General features: G+C 30.8%; 1 protein-coding gene across 5 annotated transcripts in view; it reads left to right on the top strand.

Moving 5' to 3' along the window:
- LOC132750145 (protein rolling stone-like) overlaps positions 1 to 20,123 on the top strand; it is a 43,615-nt gene extending 23,492 nt beyond the window's left edge. For 3 of the 5 annotated variants that reach the window (XM_060740090.1, XM_060740089.1, XM_060740087.1), the window contains exons 2-5: positions 13,690 to 13,918; positions 15,392 to 15,520; positions 17,385 to 17,411; positions 18,926 to 20,123. In XM_060740090.1, coding sequence (XP_060596073.1) covers positions 13,690 to 13,918; positions 15,392 to 15,520; positions 17,385 to 17,411; positions 18,926 to 19,392 — 852 coding nt within the window. In that variant the 3' untranslated portion in view covers positions 19,393 to 20,123. Of the gene's footprint in view, positions 1 to 8,626; positions 9,005 to 13,689; positions 13,919 to 15,391; positions 15,521 to 17,384; positions 17,412 to 18,925 lie in introns of those variants that run through there. The other 2 variants (XM_060740086.1, XM_060740091.1) reach the window with 2 other exon arrangements.
- Positions 20,124 to 20,939: the final 816 nt, after the last annotated feature.

The following is a 20,939-nucleotide window of genomic DNA, read 5'->3' as shown; positions in this document are numbered from 1 at the left end:
TCAGCCTTCATAAAATTTCTTATCATAGAAAAAGGGTTAGTTTTTTTATCCGTACAAAAAATAGATATTGTACATGTATTAGCACAGTTATGTTCACTTTCAAATTGACCTGTTATAAATAATGGCACAACCAATAGTTTACTGTCTAAGCCCTTTTTAGTAAAAATAATTATACATAATATATAAATTGTTATTTTAATTTAGACTATGAGTATGTAAGGTTTTTATTTCTTATTTATCAATTAAGAATTAATTATCTGTTAATTTAAAAATCTAAATATCTGTCACGGTTTAGAACTGTTCACTATTTTAGCCAGAAAATGTGTAAGCGGCCAGATAGTTCAATCGCTTACAGCCGCGGTACATTATTCTGTGGGTCACAGGTTTGAGTTCTGGTCAAGCTGAAAGTTTTTCTCATCCAGTGACTGCATATAACCATGAGTTTAATTCACTATGCTCTGTAAACATCAGAAATTCAAGGACATAAACCAATAGAGTGGGGAAATATGTTGTGGTTTAGAACTATTTCATTATTAAAGAGAAAATGTGTAGCCGGCCGGATAGCTCAGTTGGTCTTCTGAAAGTCATGGGTTCGAGTCATGGTCAGGCAGTTTAAGTCAGGGGTTTAGAAGTGGTTTTTCAACTGACACATGTTTGATTCATTTAATAGATTGTATTTTATTTGAAATGGACAAAGGCAGTATTGCATGATACTTTTAGATCTACAAAAAAGCATTTGATACAGTTGATCACACTATACTGCACATGAAGAAGTTCTTTTTCTTCTTCTTCATGGAAATTCAAGCATCTGCCATATGTAATGACATTCTTACATGGTTCAAGTCTTATCTCTGATAGCAGCTGGTTGATGTGGCTGGTACTCCTTTTACTACTGCTCTGAGTACCTATGGTGTCCCCCTGATGTTCATTTTAGGTCCTCTATTATGTCTAATATATGTCAATGACATGTCTGCAACCTAAGCAATAAGCTTTTATTATATGCACAGGCACAAGTATCAGACCTGGGAAGAAAAAATATGACCAGATTGATAAAAAACATGTGTTCATCTTAAAATTGTCACAAACCAAAAAAATGTAAATAATGACCCCCTTTAAAAATATACTTTAAGTTAATAGTAGATTTTTAAAGGGGTCATTATTTTCATTTTTTTTTTTTTTTTGGTTTTTGACACTTTTACGATGAACACAGTTTTTTTAATCAATCTGGTCATACTTTTTCTTCCCAGATCCGATACTCGTGCCTGTGATTATATGATGATGACTCAGGTATCCTTGTATTTGGTAAAATAAATCGTAAGATTAGTTAATTGACTATAAATTGTCTTTGCATCTTGGCAAGACAGAGTCTTTTTGGTTCAAGTTTCAACTTAAACTGGGCCTAGGCTCCAGGTCACATGAAATGGTACTGCTATAAAGTACACATCTTTTGTTAAGTATTAAGGTGCAAACCTGGATCAAATTCTTTTGGCGTCGCCCTTTGATGCTTTGCATCAATGCTTTTCTTGTTTCTATATATAATGTTCCCAAGATATGAAATCTAACGACAATAGATATCTGACAATATGTCATTACTGCAATGATCCAGACATTATCCGGACCTCATTTGATTTATCAATATTTGCACATATATGTTCTCCATCCATTACCTCTCAGATTTAACGCTCGGAAAATAATAAAGAATTGGAAAATTCTTTCGTGTCATTTTTGCATGTGCGTAATGCACATAAAAAAAGATACTATCATTTTTATGTAATATAGACACAAAAACCAAATAGAATGGAAAATCAAAATTGATGTGTATCATTGTTATCAAATCGAACTAAGTTATAAAGAAAATAGAGCTACCTACGATTTATATTTTAACAGTTTATCGCCTTCATCTGCTCTAAAGTGACAAAAACACAATGGCTTTAATGCACATTCACTGTCACCAGAGCTGGACTAAATGACGGACTACTCACGAGGAGGCGTATCAATAAACAAACAAAAAAAGTCCAATGAATTGCATGGTCTGACAGTAAACTAATAAATAAAGCCTACTTTGTTATATTAGTATCTTATTGCCAAATGAGAGTTAAACATCAAGCCTGTATAAAAGTTCAAAAAAATGACTGACATTAACCTTATTGTCAAAATGCACTTTACTTCTAAAGCAATGACATATATCATAATATTGCGAAAGTTGTAGGATCCATGGTTTAATTTGAGTTTGCTCTTACGTGTAATCGCAAGCTGGCATTCTCTGAGAATTGTTGAAATTTAAAATGTTTCAAATTTCTTGAATGCCATGATAATTTATATTGGCTAATAGTTTCACGCGAATCATATTTATATTTGTTGTGAATTGTTTCGTGCAGTCTTGTTGGAAGTGACAATTATAAAAAATAATCTAAACTAACAAATGTGATGTAAAGGCTGCAATAGTGTAGCGTTTTTGTAGACACCATTCACCGAAACACGTATCAGTGCATGTTAGTAAAACATAAAAGGTCAACAGTAACACTGATCAACAAGAAATATAATCATATCTCATTATACCACATAGGTTTGTATTCTGGAGGGAAGTATGATATTTCTATGGAAAGCCACAAAACATACCGAAGTAGTACTATTACTTGTTTTATAAAGCGGGAGGGAAGATAGAATCTTTGTGTAATATTCTACGGCAACATTGTTGTTCTTCATCGTCAGCGTCTTATGAAATTCCGTCGGCCGGAGAATATTACACCTAGATTCTATCTTCTCTTTGCTCTGTTACGTCGGTGCTTTTCTTAATTTCCAATGAATATGAAATGTGTCTGGAGACTATAACACTGAAGTTAGGGATTACTAGTATATAAATTTAGACCACTACTCCGGAATTTCATAGATCGTCTTCGTAATGGTCAATTCATACAAATGTGGTTGAAATGCATTGCCAAAATATTTAAGCATAGGCTGTGATATTTATCTTTAAAAATGTGAAGCCTCTCTATCAAGAGGAAATAAGTGTGTTTGTAAATACGGATTAATTTAGCTCATCAGTGTTTTTGTACGTCAACATTGCAAAGAATTATCTAGAAACATCGACTTAATAATAACTTGACTTTTATCGTTCTACTGTATATTTCCGCGGGGATAAAACATTTGTCGTAGTAGACTTTTATCGGACAGCAGTTGACATGTTTACTTGTTATTTGGATATTTTCTTCCAATATATGACATTTAATGATATTGGAAGCTAGATAGACAATATGACAGTATTGTCAACATACTGTCAATGTCTGTATTGATAGGGAAGTCAAATCAAAGCTTCAATTATCCATACATCCAGTGTGCTTAAATATAATCCTGCAGTTTAGTGTCTATTTTATTAAACTATTTCATACTTAATAACAGACAAATGTAACTATAGATAATACATGAACATGTTTGAAAAAAATGTGTATTGTGAGGTAGAGACAAAGATTGTCACATGTAGCAACGGCACTGTAGAATAGTATTTAAAAATGTTTAAATGATAACAATTTTCACATAATGATAATTTGGTTTTTGCTTGTCTTTTGAAAAAAAAATGATACTAACAGAATGATTACTTGCAGTAAACACGCTCGGAACATTCTCTATAATACTAATTTAAACTAATTTTCCTTTAAACCGTTATCATAAGGAGATAAATTGCCTTGAAATTTCCCGAGATTACCATTACTGTATTACTAATTAGATATTATTTTTGATGACAATTTTGATACAGTCTCTAAAATAAATTAAATTAAGTGCAGTCGTACTTCAATCTCGGCATTAATATTTAACATGAAGAGCTGTAAATATGTGCGTGGATAAAGAAATTCCATTCGACCATTGAAAACTGAAAACCATGTTTTGACAGTAATTGAATGATATCGTCGGTATATACATGTTGTAGTTGTTAGTCAATGATTCTAACAGAGGTTAGTGAAGTATAAGTAATATAACAACATCTCTTGAAATTTAATTTTTTATTGTTTTGTACAATTTACAATTGTTCTTACGATCTATATTTGGACTTGCATTGATGTTTCACAACAACTGATCAAAACTTAACACAAAAACAAAACAACAACCGCAAGAACATTTTAATGAGCTTTTATCACAGTCGAGCAATGATAACTATATTTTAAGTAAAATGGCATTTCATGTTAAACATGAGCATAACAAAGCATAACAGATTAACAGTCAATTTTAGATTGTTACAGTGTTAGAACAAAGGAAAACATCAAACGTCGTCAATGCAGAAATTATTACAACAACCTCTTCTGTATTTTATTTATAGTTTATAGCTATACTAATCATCACATTATGTTATCGTTCACTACATTTTGTGCATCTGTATTCTAGCAGAGTAACAATCACCAATCGGAACGTCCGAAAAGTTGCGATTGCCCTTTCACAAAATCTGAATTCATTCCATAAAGGGCGCTTCGGCGCGGACGCCTATAAATGTTAGTGGGTCTGTTTTCAAGGAGGATAACAAGTTATAGTGTGTCCGTTTTCAAGAAATCTTAGTGGGTCTGTTTTCAAGGAGGATACTAAATCCTCGTAGATGCTACATATAATCCGATGTTGCGAGAATTAGTGTGTTATAACGTTCACATGTTTTTGAGCTTAGTGATAATGTAAATCAGAAAATCAGCTATTTAACATTCCAAACAATTGTATATGATTTTTTCTTGCTTTTAGAAACCATTTCATGATTGTCATTGATGTACAAGCATTTTGTTATAAAACTCATAGTTAATATGTAACTTAAAGTTATAATTCTGCTATTCAACTTACACTTCAAATACCAGATATTGTGACATCAATCCCGACGAAGTGTTATTATTTTTATACAGGCCCTACTTCTTTTTCTGTAATATGCAGAAATTGATATTTTTAAACTAGACTCTTTTTAATATACTATTTAACTTCTCTTATCTTCTTTAAATTTCACTACAATAGTGTCACTTTGGATCAGGCATGTGATACTTGTACTGGAGTATTTTGATTTACCAGTACATGCCAGTTCTCTGTACTCAGAAAAATACATGCTTGACAAACTCAATTTTACTAATCAAATATAGAAATATGGACAGATGGTATTGTAACATAATATATACTGGTAATTGAAATCACGCCATTGTTACACAATGACCTGATTATATACTGTATGATTGTATAGTGTTTCCTAATGGAAAAAAGAAATAATGATAAAGTACAGCCAGCATATATGAGAGAACTCTAGTGATAGTCCATTAAATATATATAGACGTGATATATTTGCTGATTTTATAAAGCCTCCCTCACAGATGCTTCATTTTGATGATTTCTGTCAAAATAATTTTGTCGGGTTTATATCAAAACAGCGTGGTGTGTATTAAAGAAAAGAAATAAAATATAAAATGTTCTTATTTGAAGAAATCAGTACATTCAGCCATTGATGTTACAATAAAATTGACCAGTTAAATACATTAACTACAGATGTATAGTATAAGTTATACATAAAGTATGTAGTATAAGATTGGTATTTTCTTTATTTAAGACACTTAATATAACAATTTTTGATTAGAATATAGAATGCACTAGGAGTGTAATAAATATCATATATTACACTTGTATTGCTTCATTAGACTGAGGCGCCTTATTAAGACTGTATAGATAAATGTCCATATTGAGAATAACATGTTTTGTCTCAACAATTTTGTCTACAATGTTAAGGTTATTTGATGATGGTTTTCACCTTTTAAGTTGGTATGTTAGAATCAAATATTTCTGTTGCTTTTTCAATTATGTTATGTTCAAACTTTATGTTTCAAATCAATACTTGCTCCGTTTTCTTTACACTGCACCAATAAAATGTGTTCATATTTCTGTTATAAACTCACCTTATAAGCTATTGTAAACATAGAGTATTTCTACAGTACTCTCCGCTCCGACAGAACAAATCACATTCATGCCTGATATGGATGTTTCAAGAACATATATATTCCTTGTTCTAATTGTACTAAAGTTTTGCCACTAACTAACAATTATTGTTTGATGTTTTATTATTTTCAAAACATTTCAATTTTAAAAATAAAGTAGAATAAATATTACCAAATTTAGTTCAAACACTGAAAAAAATCATTCGGTAGATATCATTATCATTTATCACTTTTATTATTATTATTATCAAAATTAGCTAGAATGAATAAATAAGCCCAATAACTAAATGAATATATTCGTTCTTTTCTTTCTGTTTAAACATGGTTATATTTATTGGCCTTTGAATATTCAATTCCTCCCGCTGCTCTCTGCTCATTTATTCTCATTTTAGGAGTAAGTGTGGAGAATTATTTGTATCATTTTCAGAACAGGGTGTATTATTTATGTGAAATCTATTGCAGTAGTCTCTGACGTGAATTATTACCTGATTGCTCACTAAAACTTAGACTTCGTTTTCTCTTCAAATTTGCATTTTATTTCAGCAACATGTCGTAGAATTACAATCTCTTGTTAAGGAATTACAAATTCATCACGTGATATGACCAATATATTATAAAGACTGTCATGTATAATTTCATAATGGATTTGAATTATAATTATCAAATAGCATCTTCTTGATGTATTGATGAAGTAGCATCTTTATTTTACGAATTAATATGCTCGTAGGATTGGGACCCGCTAAAATAACGAAATATATTTGTTGTTTGATTGATCTGTTTGCAATTAGTAAATAAATTGTAAAACAATATCTTAAAAAATAACAGTTCAAACCATAGCAAATATATTACCCATAACATTTTTTATAAAAAAAAATGTTAATAAGTGATCTGTATAGATTATATAAGTAGGAATACGGAAATATTGTAATTTCAATGTAGTTATAAATTTCCCTGCCGTAAATCGGTTTATTTCCGTCTTCCTTTCTCTCTCCTCAACTGTCATTTTGTAGCGTTTATTGCATTAATAACAGATTTGTAGACCGAAACATTATCAACGTGAGTGATATGAGTATATATGTTCCAAAGACTAAACAATCCCGTCTCCTTTTGTCGACTCATAGAGAAAAATAACATTAAAGAACGCCTGAAACTGTAAATTTATTGTTGTAGGCTCGGATGGTTTATGCCTTTTCATGAAAAGGAATGAAATCCCACACCTCCTAGCACCGACAGCATTTCATACGAATAGTATCAGTAATTCTAGAGTATGAATATAGTCTTCTAACAGAAAGCCGAAATTCAATTAGAGTTACTTCATGAGCATTTTGTGAAAAATGGCTGTTTTCATTGAAAAGTCTCCCGTTACAAGTTCAAATTGCTATAATACTATAAAAACTGCTTCAACACTAATCAAACTTGGCACAAATGTAGACTGGACCATTGCTCTTGCAACAACATGCTCAGGCTTAAATTTTCTGTTACCATGGCAACGAGGGGACATCTCAAAATTGCCAAAAATCACTATTTTGCCTCGATTTTTTCCATCAAAATTGATTTCAAAGTGCTGCAACTTCTCAATGGATTGAGATAGAGTCAAATGCTTTTCAGCGTTGGTTACACGTTACCTTATGATCAATCTGGGGTCATTTATAGCCTCTTACAAGTCCAAAATTTTCTTGGCCATGAGGGGGACTCCGCCCCCTTCAAACCCCCCAAACAGAAAGGGGCACATCCCCCTTCTGGCAATCCCCTGATGTATATTTTGGTTGGGGGCCACGCCGAAAAAGTGGTCACTTTTTTAAACAACATTTCTCAAACAAAAACAAGTGTTGTGGGCCTGAATAAGGCATTTTTCACTATTTGAGACAACAAAAGAGGGAGGGGGTGTGTGAAAAGGGCATTACAAGGCGTGCATATTGCGTAATGGGTTAAATGAGACACGCCGGTTTCATGAAAAGCTCATTTAAAGTGAATATTTTTGTCTTGTTTGTTTGTTTAATTGGGTTTTACATCACACCGACACATTATAGGTCATATAGCGTGTAGAGGAAGACCTCAGGTGCCCTTCCGTGCATTATTTCAGGCACGAACAGGCATTTGAGTAGAACCACCGACGTACCGTAAGCTAGCTGGGTAGATTCTTCACATGAAAGAATTCAAAGTCCCTGTCGGAATTCGAAACCACAGCAGTGAGGGCAATAGAGCCTATTCATTGATGGTAGTGGTAATTGCAAGCTACTGTCCACGTCCCCTAGCACTGGCTAAAGCAGAATTCAACATTTAACTTGACAAAAATATTCTACTGTAAGTAACACAAATACTTTGAAATACCGATGTAGTTTTTACAAAAGTGACGATATTTTATTATATATCTTATATATTGTATTAAAATGTGAAGAGATTTTAAATTTTGCAGTTACAATTATATTTGACAAAATAAAAAATCATTAAAAAACTATTTAACATTTTTAATAATTGAACTAAGTATATTGGCTTAGCTTTGCTTAACAAAGAGACGGCCACAATTCTGTGAAACAAATGAAAATATTTGAAACATTTATCATCGCTTACAAGCAAAAGTACAGTTATTCTTGCAATAACACGTGAAAAACGTGCTTTCCTTTACATAAGAATTGCTTTTACGAAGCCGGCTATTAAACCAACAATCATTTTTATTGACAGGTATTGTTAGAGCGACAGCACTGAACCTCATTTATAAACACAAGCTGTCGCATATACTAGCAAAACATTTTATTGAGATAATTTTTTGCAACAGAGCAAAATCTCAGATATATCAGTTTTTGGTCAAACATTGGATGGATAAAAACCTAGCTAATTTCTTGCCAACGTGCTAACGTTTGCATTTCTATTCTACAAAATGGCGACCAATGAAAATTTGATTGCTGTAATGTGTAAAGTTGGATTTCTTTTTATTTAATGATCACGGAAATTTGTCAATTATGACTTTAAAAGAAGAGTGCGTGGGGTGTGTAAACTTGGAATTTAGAGCTGAAAGTCTTGGATTAAATTACGAAAATCCCAAGGCGTTTGTACAATCGCAGGTTTGCAACATTTTACACTTTCTGTTAAACACTCACAAAATGTATACAGAAGCCTTTTTAGCATATGTTCTTCTTTTGATTAAGTTGCATTATGGTTACATGATACACGTTAAATATATTTTCAATAAAGCAAAAAGATATATTCAATAGCAACGGCATTTTACTTCGTATTAAGGTGATTCTGCTTTGTCAGCCATGTTTGTTTTCACTATGTGGGTCCAAAGTGAAAGTAGGCCAAAATTCATATAACAACAAAGCTCAGATTGTTATATGATGAGCCATTTGCAAGTACACTTCCAGTTCTATGTTTTAAAGACTATTTTAAACAAAAATAAAAATGATAACAATAAGAAAAATTACCTTGAATGTGCTACATTTCTGAAGACCAAAAACATTCTGTTGCAAAGATTTATGCACATTTCATGAATGGCAAAATCCTTTTTAAAGTCTGTTTTAGTGCCTACAAAAGCTACTTTTTGTAGAAAATACAAAAAACTTTAAATAATATAAACCTTAGGAAAGTAGTTTATCTGACCTTGAAAAAACATGGCCACCATGACATGTGTAAAAAAGTAGTACCATGAAAATAAACATCATTTATCTATCTCTTGTGTACATGGCAAACAGACACACTTCACTGTTACACATAAAAAAGGTTGCATTTTAAAGTTTTATTGTGTTTTCATTTTAATTGTAGTTCATAAGGCTATAAATGATGATTGTTTTCTTGCACTACTTTTTTACAAAAAATAATGGAGGCCATGTGCTTAGAAGGACATGAGATATGGATTTATTTGGAGTTAAGTTTTGAAAGATTTTTGTATTTGCTGCAAAAAATAGCTTTTGTAGGCACTAAAACAGACTTAAAAAAGGATTTTGCCATTCATGAAATGTGCATAAAACTTTGCAACAGAATGTTTTTGGTCTTCAGAAATGTAGCACATTCAAGGTAATTTTTCTTATTGTTATCATTTTTATTTTTGTTTAAAATAGTCTTTAAAACATAGAACTGGAAGTGTACTTGCAAATAGTTCATCATTTTAAAATAAGAACTTTGTTGTTATATGAATTTTGGCCTACTTTCACTTTGGACAGACTTTGTGAAAACAAACATGGCTGACAAAGCAGAATCACCTTAAGCTGTGAAGACATACATTCTTTTAAATCAGATAATATATAAGTAATAGTATGTGATCATTTGCGGTATATAAAATATATATACGAGTATATATATTATATGTTATTTTGGTTTTGGAGTGATATATGTGGATATATTACCTGCTAAGATTTTATATCACCCGAGCCCCGTTATGCGAGGGTGATATTTTATCTTGGCAGGTAATATATCCTCATATATCACTCCAAAACCAAAATAATAATTTTATTACCCATCCCCTACGAGTTTAGACGATTTTTTAAAAAAATCATTGATGTTTCAAGTGAAATGTCGAAATAAGATTTCCTTTAGGGTACCTCTTCATCACAACATGACGTCACATAAATACATGACGTATTTTTCCCGTACCTAACGAATGTAAACAAGAGAAAAGGAGTAGTCTATTGAACGCACTTTTTTGTAATTAATATCAAGCTTTCACAAGGTCATATTTGTTTTCAATACTGATGGGAATATGTATCATTACTCTACTTTGGTAAATATTTATCATTTGACAGTTAAAAAGTGCTTGTAAATCAGAATTTACACCGCGTAAAATCGAACCGTACGCGCATCACCTCAGCGCATGTTGTTTACAACGTTGGGTACCCAACGGGGAAATTTAGTGTGTATATTACCCGTCTGGCTCGGTTATATCAATTTCTTTCGGGTGATCAATTTCCAATCAAAAAGGCGGAAAAAATCTGGAAGGGTAATAAATATATATATATCCAGATTATGATTGAACAACTAGACAGTTTTAGAGTTAGTCCTACATTTTACAGACATAAGTATCCTCCCCTTTTATTGTGTTTACCGTAGATACATCATATATCTGTCAATTCTTAGATTACATCATAATCTCTTTAGGATATAAATGAACACATGGAATAAAAAATAAAGCAAGCTAATTTTTCTGTCAACAAAACGATAGACAATAGATATCCTTTTCTTCCACAATTTGCTCTAATTAAGATTTCACCTATCGGCTTACATATAAGAAATACAAATTTAAAAAAAAATAAAAAAAAAGAAAGAAAAGATGTTAAAGTTCTGCTTAACATGTACATACATTTATATGTTCATTTACATGAAAATATCTTTGTATAAAAGGACAAAGAATTTCATTGATCGAGTAGCCTGTTTTATGTCAACAGCTTTATAAATGTCCCCTCTGATCGTTGACACTACATAATGTTAAAGTACGGTTATTTGAAAAACATTAATTAATTAACGCCAATATTGATACAAATGAGATAAAGTAGTGCCGTTTAATAGAAAAGTGATTAATTTATCAAGCATTGACCTGACCAACAATGGTATTTCTGGTCATCATTTAATTTCTTGCTAATGACATGACATTTACCTCTGATCTATAGAGGTAAATCTTGGTAAATCTATCTATCTACCTATTAATTATAATCACAGACATTTGAAGACGCTGGACTTATTCGCGTATATTTAATCAAATACTGTGCATTTACAGTTAAGAATAGACTTATAGGGCATGATATAAAGTTCTTTATTTCATTAATTTTTACTGTCAGATGAAACAATTAATGATATATCTATATCATGTCTAATATTTTTTTATTTAATGTTTCAAAATAATTGATAAAACATTTGCTTTTTACAAAGTCTCAAGAAAACACATTTCCTAAATCTTAAGTGTTTATGTAACAGACAATATGCCCGAGTCACTCTGCATTAACGTAAAAGCTAAATCTTCAAATAAGTGACAGTTCGACTCCATAATCTGGATGTTGAACAGCGTAACAGCCAGTCAGTTGCTGTGAAAGTGCCAGTTCCTCTAGCAAATCGTGTCTGACATGTTAGAAATCAATATGTGTATTTCTTACTTTTCTTATAGTGCTTGTTTAAACGACAGACATTATTATACTATATATAATCTATCGTCACGTATGTATCAGAATATATTTAATGCAGGAAACAATATGTGCAGATACCCTTTACAATTCTTCATCAAAATGCCACTATTTTCTACTTTAATCAATATTCCAATCCGATTTCTTTGAAAAGAGCAATGTTAAAATGTATAAAGCTATATATTTGCTGTGTGTGGATTCTAAAATTATTGTTTATATTGTGATTATAATGTCTACAGAATACATAGAATGAAAGAAATTTGTCAGTACATTAAATAGAAAGCGAATGGGACATGCGTGAAATCGTCGCTAAACTTACTATAAATAGCAACGGAATATTTTGTTCCGTCTGTGTACATACAATATTCATGTATATTAAATCATCTAAACATTCTCTATTACAAATCTTGCAAGAAACAACTCATTTTTACTGTTTTTAGATTTTGGTAGAATATTTCATCAGATATAACTTAATACGAGCAACACTTTAAGGTGACATTATGCTCATTGTAATGTATTTCAAAAGATTGACTATTATAATTGTCATTGAACAATAATTGAATGTGCAAATTGTTCATGATGAAATATAAAAACTACTCTAATTATTAAAGACTGCCCCACTTTCATCTCTTCTGGGAATGTGATTTTTCAAAGAATGTTTGGACACATGTAATTCAAAAAAGCATAATTATTCATATCAACCAATACCTATTTTGTTAAGAAATTTGTTCAATGATATAAAATACCAATTTGAATACAAGTGTAGAAATAAAGACGATTCTGTGACAGAATTTTTAAAATATTTGTAATTTGTATGAATTTTAGATTTAATTCATAAAGAGTTAACTCGCTTTTCATCCTTGTCACCTTTCGTTTTTCGGACAAGTAAATGATACCTTTGCGAATTCTTATATTTTTCACATTATCTGTACTGCTTCTTATTTTGTAAGAAATCAAATATATTCTTGTATTATTGTAAAAAAAGAAAAGAAAAAAAGAATGGTAAATAGAGTCAAGATTCAAGTGATAGTTGGCATGTTATGTGCTATTAATGACTGATTTTGCAGTATCTATCAACGTACGTATTTCTACTGTGTGACTTATGGCAAGTTCTTAAAGAAATGATTATACAATGTAATATATTTATCTTTCACGCCTTTTATGACGAGATTGCTTCAATGAGCTTTTTAAATTCAGTCAGTGTTTGTATATTTTCCTCTTCATGATCAATATGCTCAGTATTTTACATGATAGTCGAGTGGTCTGTATTGAATAACATCACATAACTGGTTAACTATAGAGACATATGGATCAGTTTAAAATGTTTGTAAATTGACATTTATTATAAGTATAAAAAGACAAATTGAATACTCAATATGTTGCTATTACGCTTCAAACTCTCAAACGTACCATTGAAATTTACATCAGCGAAATAGAAAAAAATGAAAGAAAAAAAAAGACTGCCCCACTCGTTTTATAACATGCCTTGAATGATACTGATCAATTCTGTACGTTATATTTATAGAAATTTTCAGATTTCCGTTGATCACATTGGTTATTGATTAGTTTTGCATAGTGAAATATTAATTTGAACATAATTATGGCAAAATGAAAAGTTAAAATTTTATTTTCTCTATTTTCAGTGGCCCGTCAGTCAAAAGGTGTACGTCATTTACCGGATCTTTGTCGCACTGGCTTTCATCGTATGGTTCGCAGCAGATTGTATTTATGAGACTCGAACCTTCTTTAAAGAACATACATATACTTACTTGATATACGCAACCAATTGGAGCTTCCTACTGTTGACCTTGACGGCTCTTTATAAAGCCACATGCGCAATTTATTATTCTATGCGATCGGGGGAATGTCTAGGTAAGTTAAATAAAACAAAGAAATGTTTAAACATTGCCGTTATCTACCATTTAGGTCAGTTAAGAAAAATAAAATCCGGAAAACTGGTGAGCCCTCGGAATCAATGTAAACAACAATATTATATGAAATATGCAGACTCGGTTGACTGAGTTTGTTTATAAGAGACAATGTTAAACTGCAGCATATCTCACCCATCCTAGTACCGACTTTAGCGGTACTCAGTCTTCAACGCGAATATGCCGGAAGCCAGTGGAGTAGTAATTAAAATGCCTACAATCAAACAAACGATTAATAATGGTTTGATAAGGTAGATGTTATTACCGTAATACTTTGTCATTTACTGTATTTCCAGACAACAGTTTCGACCGCTATAGAAATGAAAATACTCGGTAAAATATACATTGATATTAATTAATCAGGATAAATATGAGAATGGTAACATAAGATTTAACTGTACATTTCCATGAAAAACCAATGTGTTATTTATTAATCTATATAAGATGTAGTTCTCAAATCTTTAGAATTGTGAGAAAATATGAAAGAATCAGAAAAACATATAAACTTTAAAAATAGTTATGTTCCTGGTAATTCATCATATCAACTGAAAAAGCTCACAAAAGCGAAACATGTCTTTGACAACATGTGTTAGTTAATGAAACCGTTCTTAATCAAATAGTTAAGTTAAAATATATTTAACATTTACCAAAGGAAAATATCATTGTTTTCTGGGGAATAAAGTTATAAACATGTTAATAAGACAGTCTGTCGCAGTTTAATAACATACATCAATGAACAATCATTACATTTCAATGAAACTTCCCTGTATTGTAATCAACAAGAGTCTATATAGGCACCAATTGAAGCTGAACAAATGCTGATATAGGTAAATATGTTACATGAGGTGACAAGAGAGGAAAAACTGTTTCATAATGATTCATCATAATACAGAACTCCTGACTTATAGACTGTAAATACAAAATAATCGTTCACAATAGCAGCTATAAACAGTTTCATCCATGGGAAAAGGGTCCTGATAAATATATTTTGAGAAATTGATATATCTTTCGCAAATTAAACCGTATCAATAAACTAAGTTAGTAATTTTAAAAAATTGGTAGCCAAGCAAAACGTAAATCGTGCAGGGTCAGTTTAATCAAGTGTATTCATTAGTGAATGATTTAAGACGGCTACCTATTGTATAAGTATTTTATGGAAGCTCTGCTGTATTGCCTTTCTGATGACTGAATTTGAAAATAAAAAAAAAATATATATGAAATGCTCAAATGGGTATGCGTATGTCGTAATGATTAAAACAGTTAATTTGAATGCATTTCTGTTTAATAGCTATGGAGATATTTTTTTCGTACTAAAGTAAGCCTAAAAATCCAATCTAAATGTAACATTAAATGACCTAACGGACGATTTTAACCTTAACATCAATAAATACATTATAGCCATTCCGTCTAATTTCAGATCGACAGAGTTTTGATAGAATGCCTACAGCATTGAAAGGGCAGTGGTTACTTCAAAACTTGAGTTATAACTCAGCTATTGTTGTAACAGCTTCGTTCTGGTCGTACATAGGAGTCCTTGAAAACTCAGGTAGGTGTCGCATGATATATTGGAATAATCTATTCTATACAGTATTTCATGATACGTGTTGTCAGTAATGTTACAATACTTTTTTTTATATCTTAGACATGTTGTTAAATTGTTTTATTAGATTACCTATAAAAGAATATATATTATTACCTGCTAAGATTTTATATCACCGTAGGCTCGGGTGATATTTTATCTTGGCAGGTAATATATCCACATATATCACTCCAAAACCAAAATAATAATTTTATTACCCTTCTCCTGCCGAGTTTAGACGATTTTTTTAATTAAAATGAAACGTCGAAATCAATTCCCTTTAGGGTACCTCTTCATCACAACATGACGTCACATAAATACATGACGTATTTTTCCCGTACCTAACGAATGTAAACAAGAGAAAAGGAGTAGTCTATTGAACGCACTTTTTTGTAATTAATAAGGTCATATTTGTTTTCAATACTGATGGGAATATGTATCATTACTCTACTTTGGTAAATATTTATCATTTGACTGTTAAAAAGTGCTTGTAAATCGGAATTTACACCGCGTAAAATCGAACCGTACGCGCATCACCTCAGCGCATGTCGTTTACAACGTTGGGTACCCAACGGGGAAATTTAGTGTTTATATTACCCGTCTGGCTCGGTTATATCAATTTTTTTTTCGGGTGATCAATATCCAATCAAAAAGGCGGAAAAAATCTGGAAGGGTTTATTTAAACATGATTGTTCTTTTCTAGAGTATTAAATAGTTTGGAACGACGATTAGAAGACATATTTCCCATGTGCACTGTGCATGAACGATAAACGTTTATATTCGTGTATTATCATACAATCTTGCACTAACAAAATTTCAACCTTACTTCTGAGAATATACTTGAATTGAGTACAGAAGAAAATAAGTAAGTTGACAATCAATAAATGGAAGACGCACAAAATATCATGTACGTTAAATATAATTTAAATCGATTTAATTGATACCTTAAAAATATATCAAGAGTCTTTCAAAATTGTACGATACCAGATGTTCGTGTCTAAAATACAATGGTGTGAAAGAAAGTATAAAATCACATTTTACAAAGTCTATATTAAGACGTATATATTTAATATTTTATTAGACTCACTGCACAAGCTTTGACAAAAATACTAACGAAGAATATAAATACATTGTAATATATCAAATACAATATTTGCATTATGCGACAAATTTCATTGTTTAAGTGTTTTATGAAAAACATCTATATATAACATACTATCTTTCTTGAACTTTTGTTACCTAACTACTAGTGATATTTCTTAAAAGACCTTCCTTTTTGTTCTGCAATTCTCAGTGGAAAGGGTAACATGCGTTACCACTCATCTAACACTCTCAGGCTAAGAACTTTGTATGCAGTGAAGAGAATTACATTAAGTTTTATGCTTTAAGTGTATTAAGTTCATTTTTATTTTCTATTCATTCAATTTCATTACACTAACTTCATGGAATTGAGCCTTGATCAAATAAATTTGTTTAAACGAATCTAATAATCATTCAATAAACAACACATTAAGGACTTATAAAACGTTTGAATGTACCATACATTGTGTTTGATTTTATCCAAACTCACTGTATTTTATAAACAAATGAAATGTTATCCAAATCACGCTGTTGGCTCATTTCATTGTCTCTTACTTTCTTTCTTTAGTTTTAACCTATTATGTTTCTAGAATGAACTTGTCAAGCTTTTTGTATTTGGAACAGTACATTCAAAGTTAAAATGATTTCAATATCAAAATACAAAATTGAGCTACAAACAGCGGGATAAGTATGAACCATTTTAAACTCCTTATTTGAAAATGTATACGTTGTGTGCTAATTTGTTTTTCAGAAAAATTCCAAGATGATTATCTTAAAAGTATGCCTATTTCTTATAAACAGATAACACATTTTATCTGACAGTAAAAGCATGTCACACAATTGGTGGTGGAATCACGGCATTTTTATGTATATGTACTAATAAACAAAAGTTCACTGAAAAATTTTGTATTACATGTATATATGGAAATTATAAATTGAAGGGTTTCTTATCAAATTAGTTTGCAGCATTTTAAATAATGTCTAAATCGGTTAGAAATTGGTTACGATTCTGGAAAATTCTTTTTTATTTTTATAATGGAGGGTAGGGATATATAGATCTTCTTTTAGTTTTTCATTTAAAACACAAAGGATTAACATTCGAAGTAGCAAAATGTTTTGTAGTATATTTAAAAGTGTATATAGAAATGGAAACAGCAACTGGAAAAAAACTTTCAATTATGACCGGGAATCTAAACTTATATAAGCAATGGACCTAACCTATTTGGATGAGCACAGAAAACAAACTAAATGGAAAACTTTGTAATTGGGCGCAGGAACAAAAACTGCTTTATCAAGTGCTTGTTTATTGAAAACATTTAAAATGGCAAAACTTGGTAGTATGTTGGAATGAAATAAATATGAAATTTTACCATTTTGAAATTCGTTGGTGATTTGCTTCTTAATTGATATTCGTTGGTGATTTGCTTCGTAATTGATATGAAGTTGAAAATCTGAATAAAATGGAGTCGCATGGGTAAAACGAAAGGTTATTTTTATTTCAATTGTTATTATATTAGTTTATTAAAGATATTGAGCAAATTAAAAAACTTTATAATTTTCGGCAGTTTATTAAATCTAGTTGTGTGTATTTGTACGTTTTTTTCTGAATCTAATATTCTATGTTTAGCAGGTTCGAAGCAACAAATCCAGAATACTCTTTATATAATTTCAAAAAAATAAAGTAATTTCTTTTATAAAATTTCAGATATATTTTGGGCTACATATTAATATTGTCAAATTATCATTGTTTTTACAAATGAAAAAGATAAATAATTTCGTCATAATCAATGATAATGAAAATATTATTTCAGAGGGAACATTAATTGCTGTATAAAACACTTCGTATGCTAAATTATCATGCACGTCACTTAAGATAGGCCAAATATTTGTGTATTCACTATTAACTTGTATCTGTTTTGGTACTTGCTCCCGCATTCATATATATGCATTTAATCTGGTGACAGCAAAAAGTCCAACCAGCTAGGGGTATTTTTGTTGACATTGAACATTTTATTTATACATGGGCAATATACGAATTTGATTTTTATTGAAATTTAAATGAGAGAAGTTGAAAGTCTATATAATGATTTGCATATTCTGCTTTTTAAAGGTTTTTACATTTGTGTTACGTATTACTTGTATCCTATATTATGCTTCCTAATTTAGTTCTGTTATTTTATCATTATTTGAAAATTGTTTGCATATTAACTAGCAAAAAGTAGATAGCTAGTTTTATATTAGTCGGCTTTAATTATCATAAGTTATTACATTATGTCTTGTTCTTTCTTGCAGCTGTAATGCAGACACACATGAGCCAAATGAAACATACACTGAACACCGTCTACGTCATCGTCGATGTCCTCATTACTGCCACACCATTCCGGATATTGCATCTACTGTATACGGTTGTTCTCGGCTCCGTCTACTCTTTGTTCAACGCCATCTACTTCCTGAATGATGGTACAATAATGGAGGGCCGCCATTACGCATACAATCTTTTAGATTGGAGTAAGCCATCGGAATCTATCGTTACATGTGTTTTATGTGTAGTAATGTGTATATTCGCACAGATAGTCCTGTATGAAATATATAAAATCAGATTCAGTATTTTTACAAGAATATATTTTGGACCAGATGGTAAGCCGGATTCCGAGATGCAAAGAATAATGGGGGAAATGGAGGCACCAGCTTATCAAACAATTGATGACCGAGGAGAAAGTGAAAGCGGGCATCAGCATACTGAAAATGAACCACATTAACCACGACTGGGTAGATAAATAACTTCAGCATTTCTACCATGAAAATGTTCAGTTCAATGATTTACTAAAGGTCTGAATGTAAACTACAATAGTGAAGAGAAGATATTTCAAATTTGTCTCTGGTACATGTTTTGATTTGTGTAAAAATGTTAGCCATATTACACTATAGTAGCATTAGAGTTAAACTGCCATGTGTGTGTTAATGTCTTTGAAAAGTATAATGATCAAAGCTTCTATTACTAGTATAACTTTAATCTTTGAAATTAAGTTTTATTGAATGTAGCTAAGAAATTGAAATATGATTGGTATTTTTCGGAATATACATGTAATAACTACTGAAATTGTTACTCTTTTAAGCCATCTTTAACTAAACACTTTTAGTGGAATAATTTACAGATTTTCACGCATTTTTGTCGTTGTTATCGTAATGTATTAAATGTCTCTTTATAAAGTTAATTGGATAAATGTTATATAATCTTTAACAAAACACACTTTTATTAAATAGATAGTGTGATAGTGCTAAAGCAATATTTCAAAATCTCTTGAATTTTATAAACAATATTTATCACATCTTTGACTTAGTTATTTGTTCTTGAAATGTTATTATATTGAAATTGTTACTTAATACTAGTATAGTTTTTAGCTTTATTTGTATAAATGTATGTATGTTAACCAAAGAAAAATAATGTGTTACCTGTTTATTATATATATGTTTACTGAAATGTTTCAAATGTTTTGTTTATTTTGTTTACACTCCCGCAAAACCTAGAAAATGCTTGACCATTTTGCTGAGTACAAACAGACATTGTAACTGCTATACACGATCCAATCTTCAAATTAGACTGAGTTGAAAATGGAGTCATGCAATTGCTTATAGAGAAAAATTGTATAATTTTCAAAAAGGACTCCATTGAGGGTTGACTTTACGGGGCTTGATACAATTGTTTTAGACTAATATTCTATTTGATGTAGGTCTTGATCATTACCTTGTATGCAAAAATTCAGATCATTCCCTCACTCCGTTTGTCCAGAATAATTATTCTTATTATGACTCAAAATTGAAAAGCGTTGCTACGCTTTTCACTAAGAATAGCACATAAATACGCTTTCAATTAATTTCTTGATATACATGTATTCTTAATCCTCTCTTGCATACCTTTGTTGTTTAAAGTGATCTATATAAGACATTCAAGTTATATGGGTAAAGGCTTTTGACATCAGTGGAGTTCATTTAAGTAAAGTATTGGTATATATAATATTAATATATTGACTAAAAGATGGACTACGTTTAATTGAAATTTTATTATTATAAGAATTTTACAGATTGTCATTAATTGTCATGTAACAAACAAAAAAGTAACTATTCAACCTTTACTTTAAGGGGTTATTTGCATAGTTTTTTATTGTCTTTATCCTGCACATATAAACTGGCCTCATTTCATTTGTTGAGTCTTGAAATTATTGCAAATTTAAACTATATAAGAATATAGTAGATGTGGTGAGCTTCTATATTCTTCTGTATTTTATTCAAATATGAGAATGTTCTC

The sequence above is a fragment of the Ruditapes philippinarum genome, unplaced genomic scaffold, assembly GCF_026571515.1.
Source record: "Ruditapes philippinarum isolate M1 unplaced genomic scaffold, ASM2657151v2 ctg968_1_1_1_1, whole genome shotgun sequence".
NCBI classification, from domain to species: domain Eukaryota; kingdom Metazoa; phylum Mollusca; class Bivalvia; order Venerida; family Veneridae; genus Ruditapes; species Ruditapes philippinarum.
This window is presented reverse-complemented; position numbering and strand designations above follow the sequence as displayed.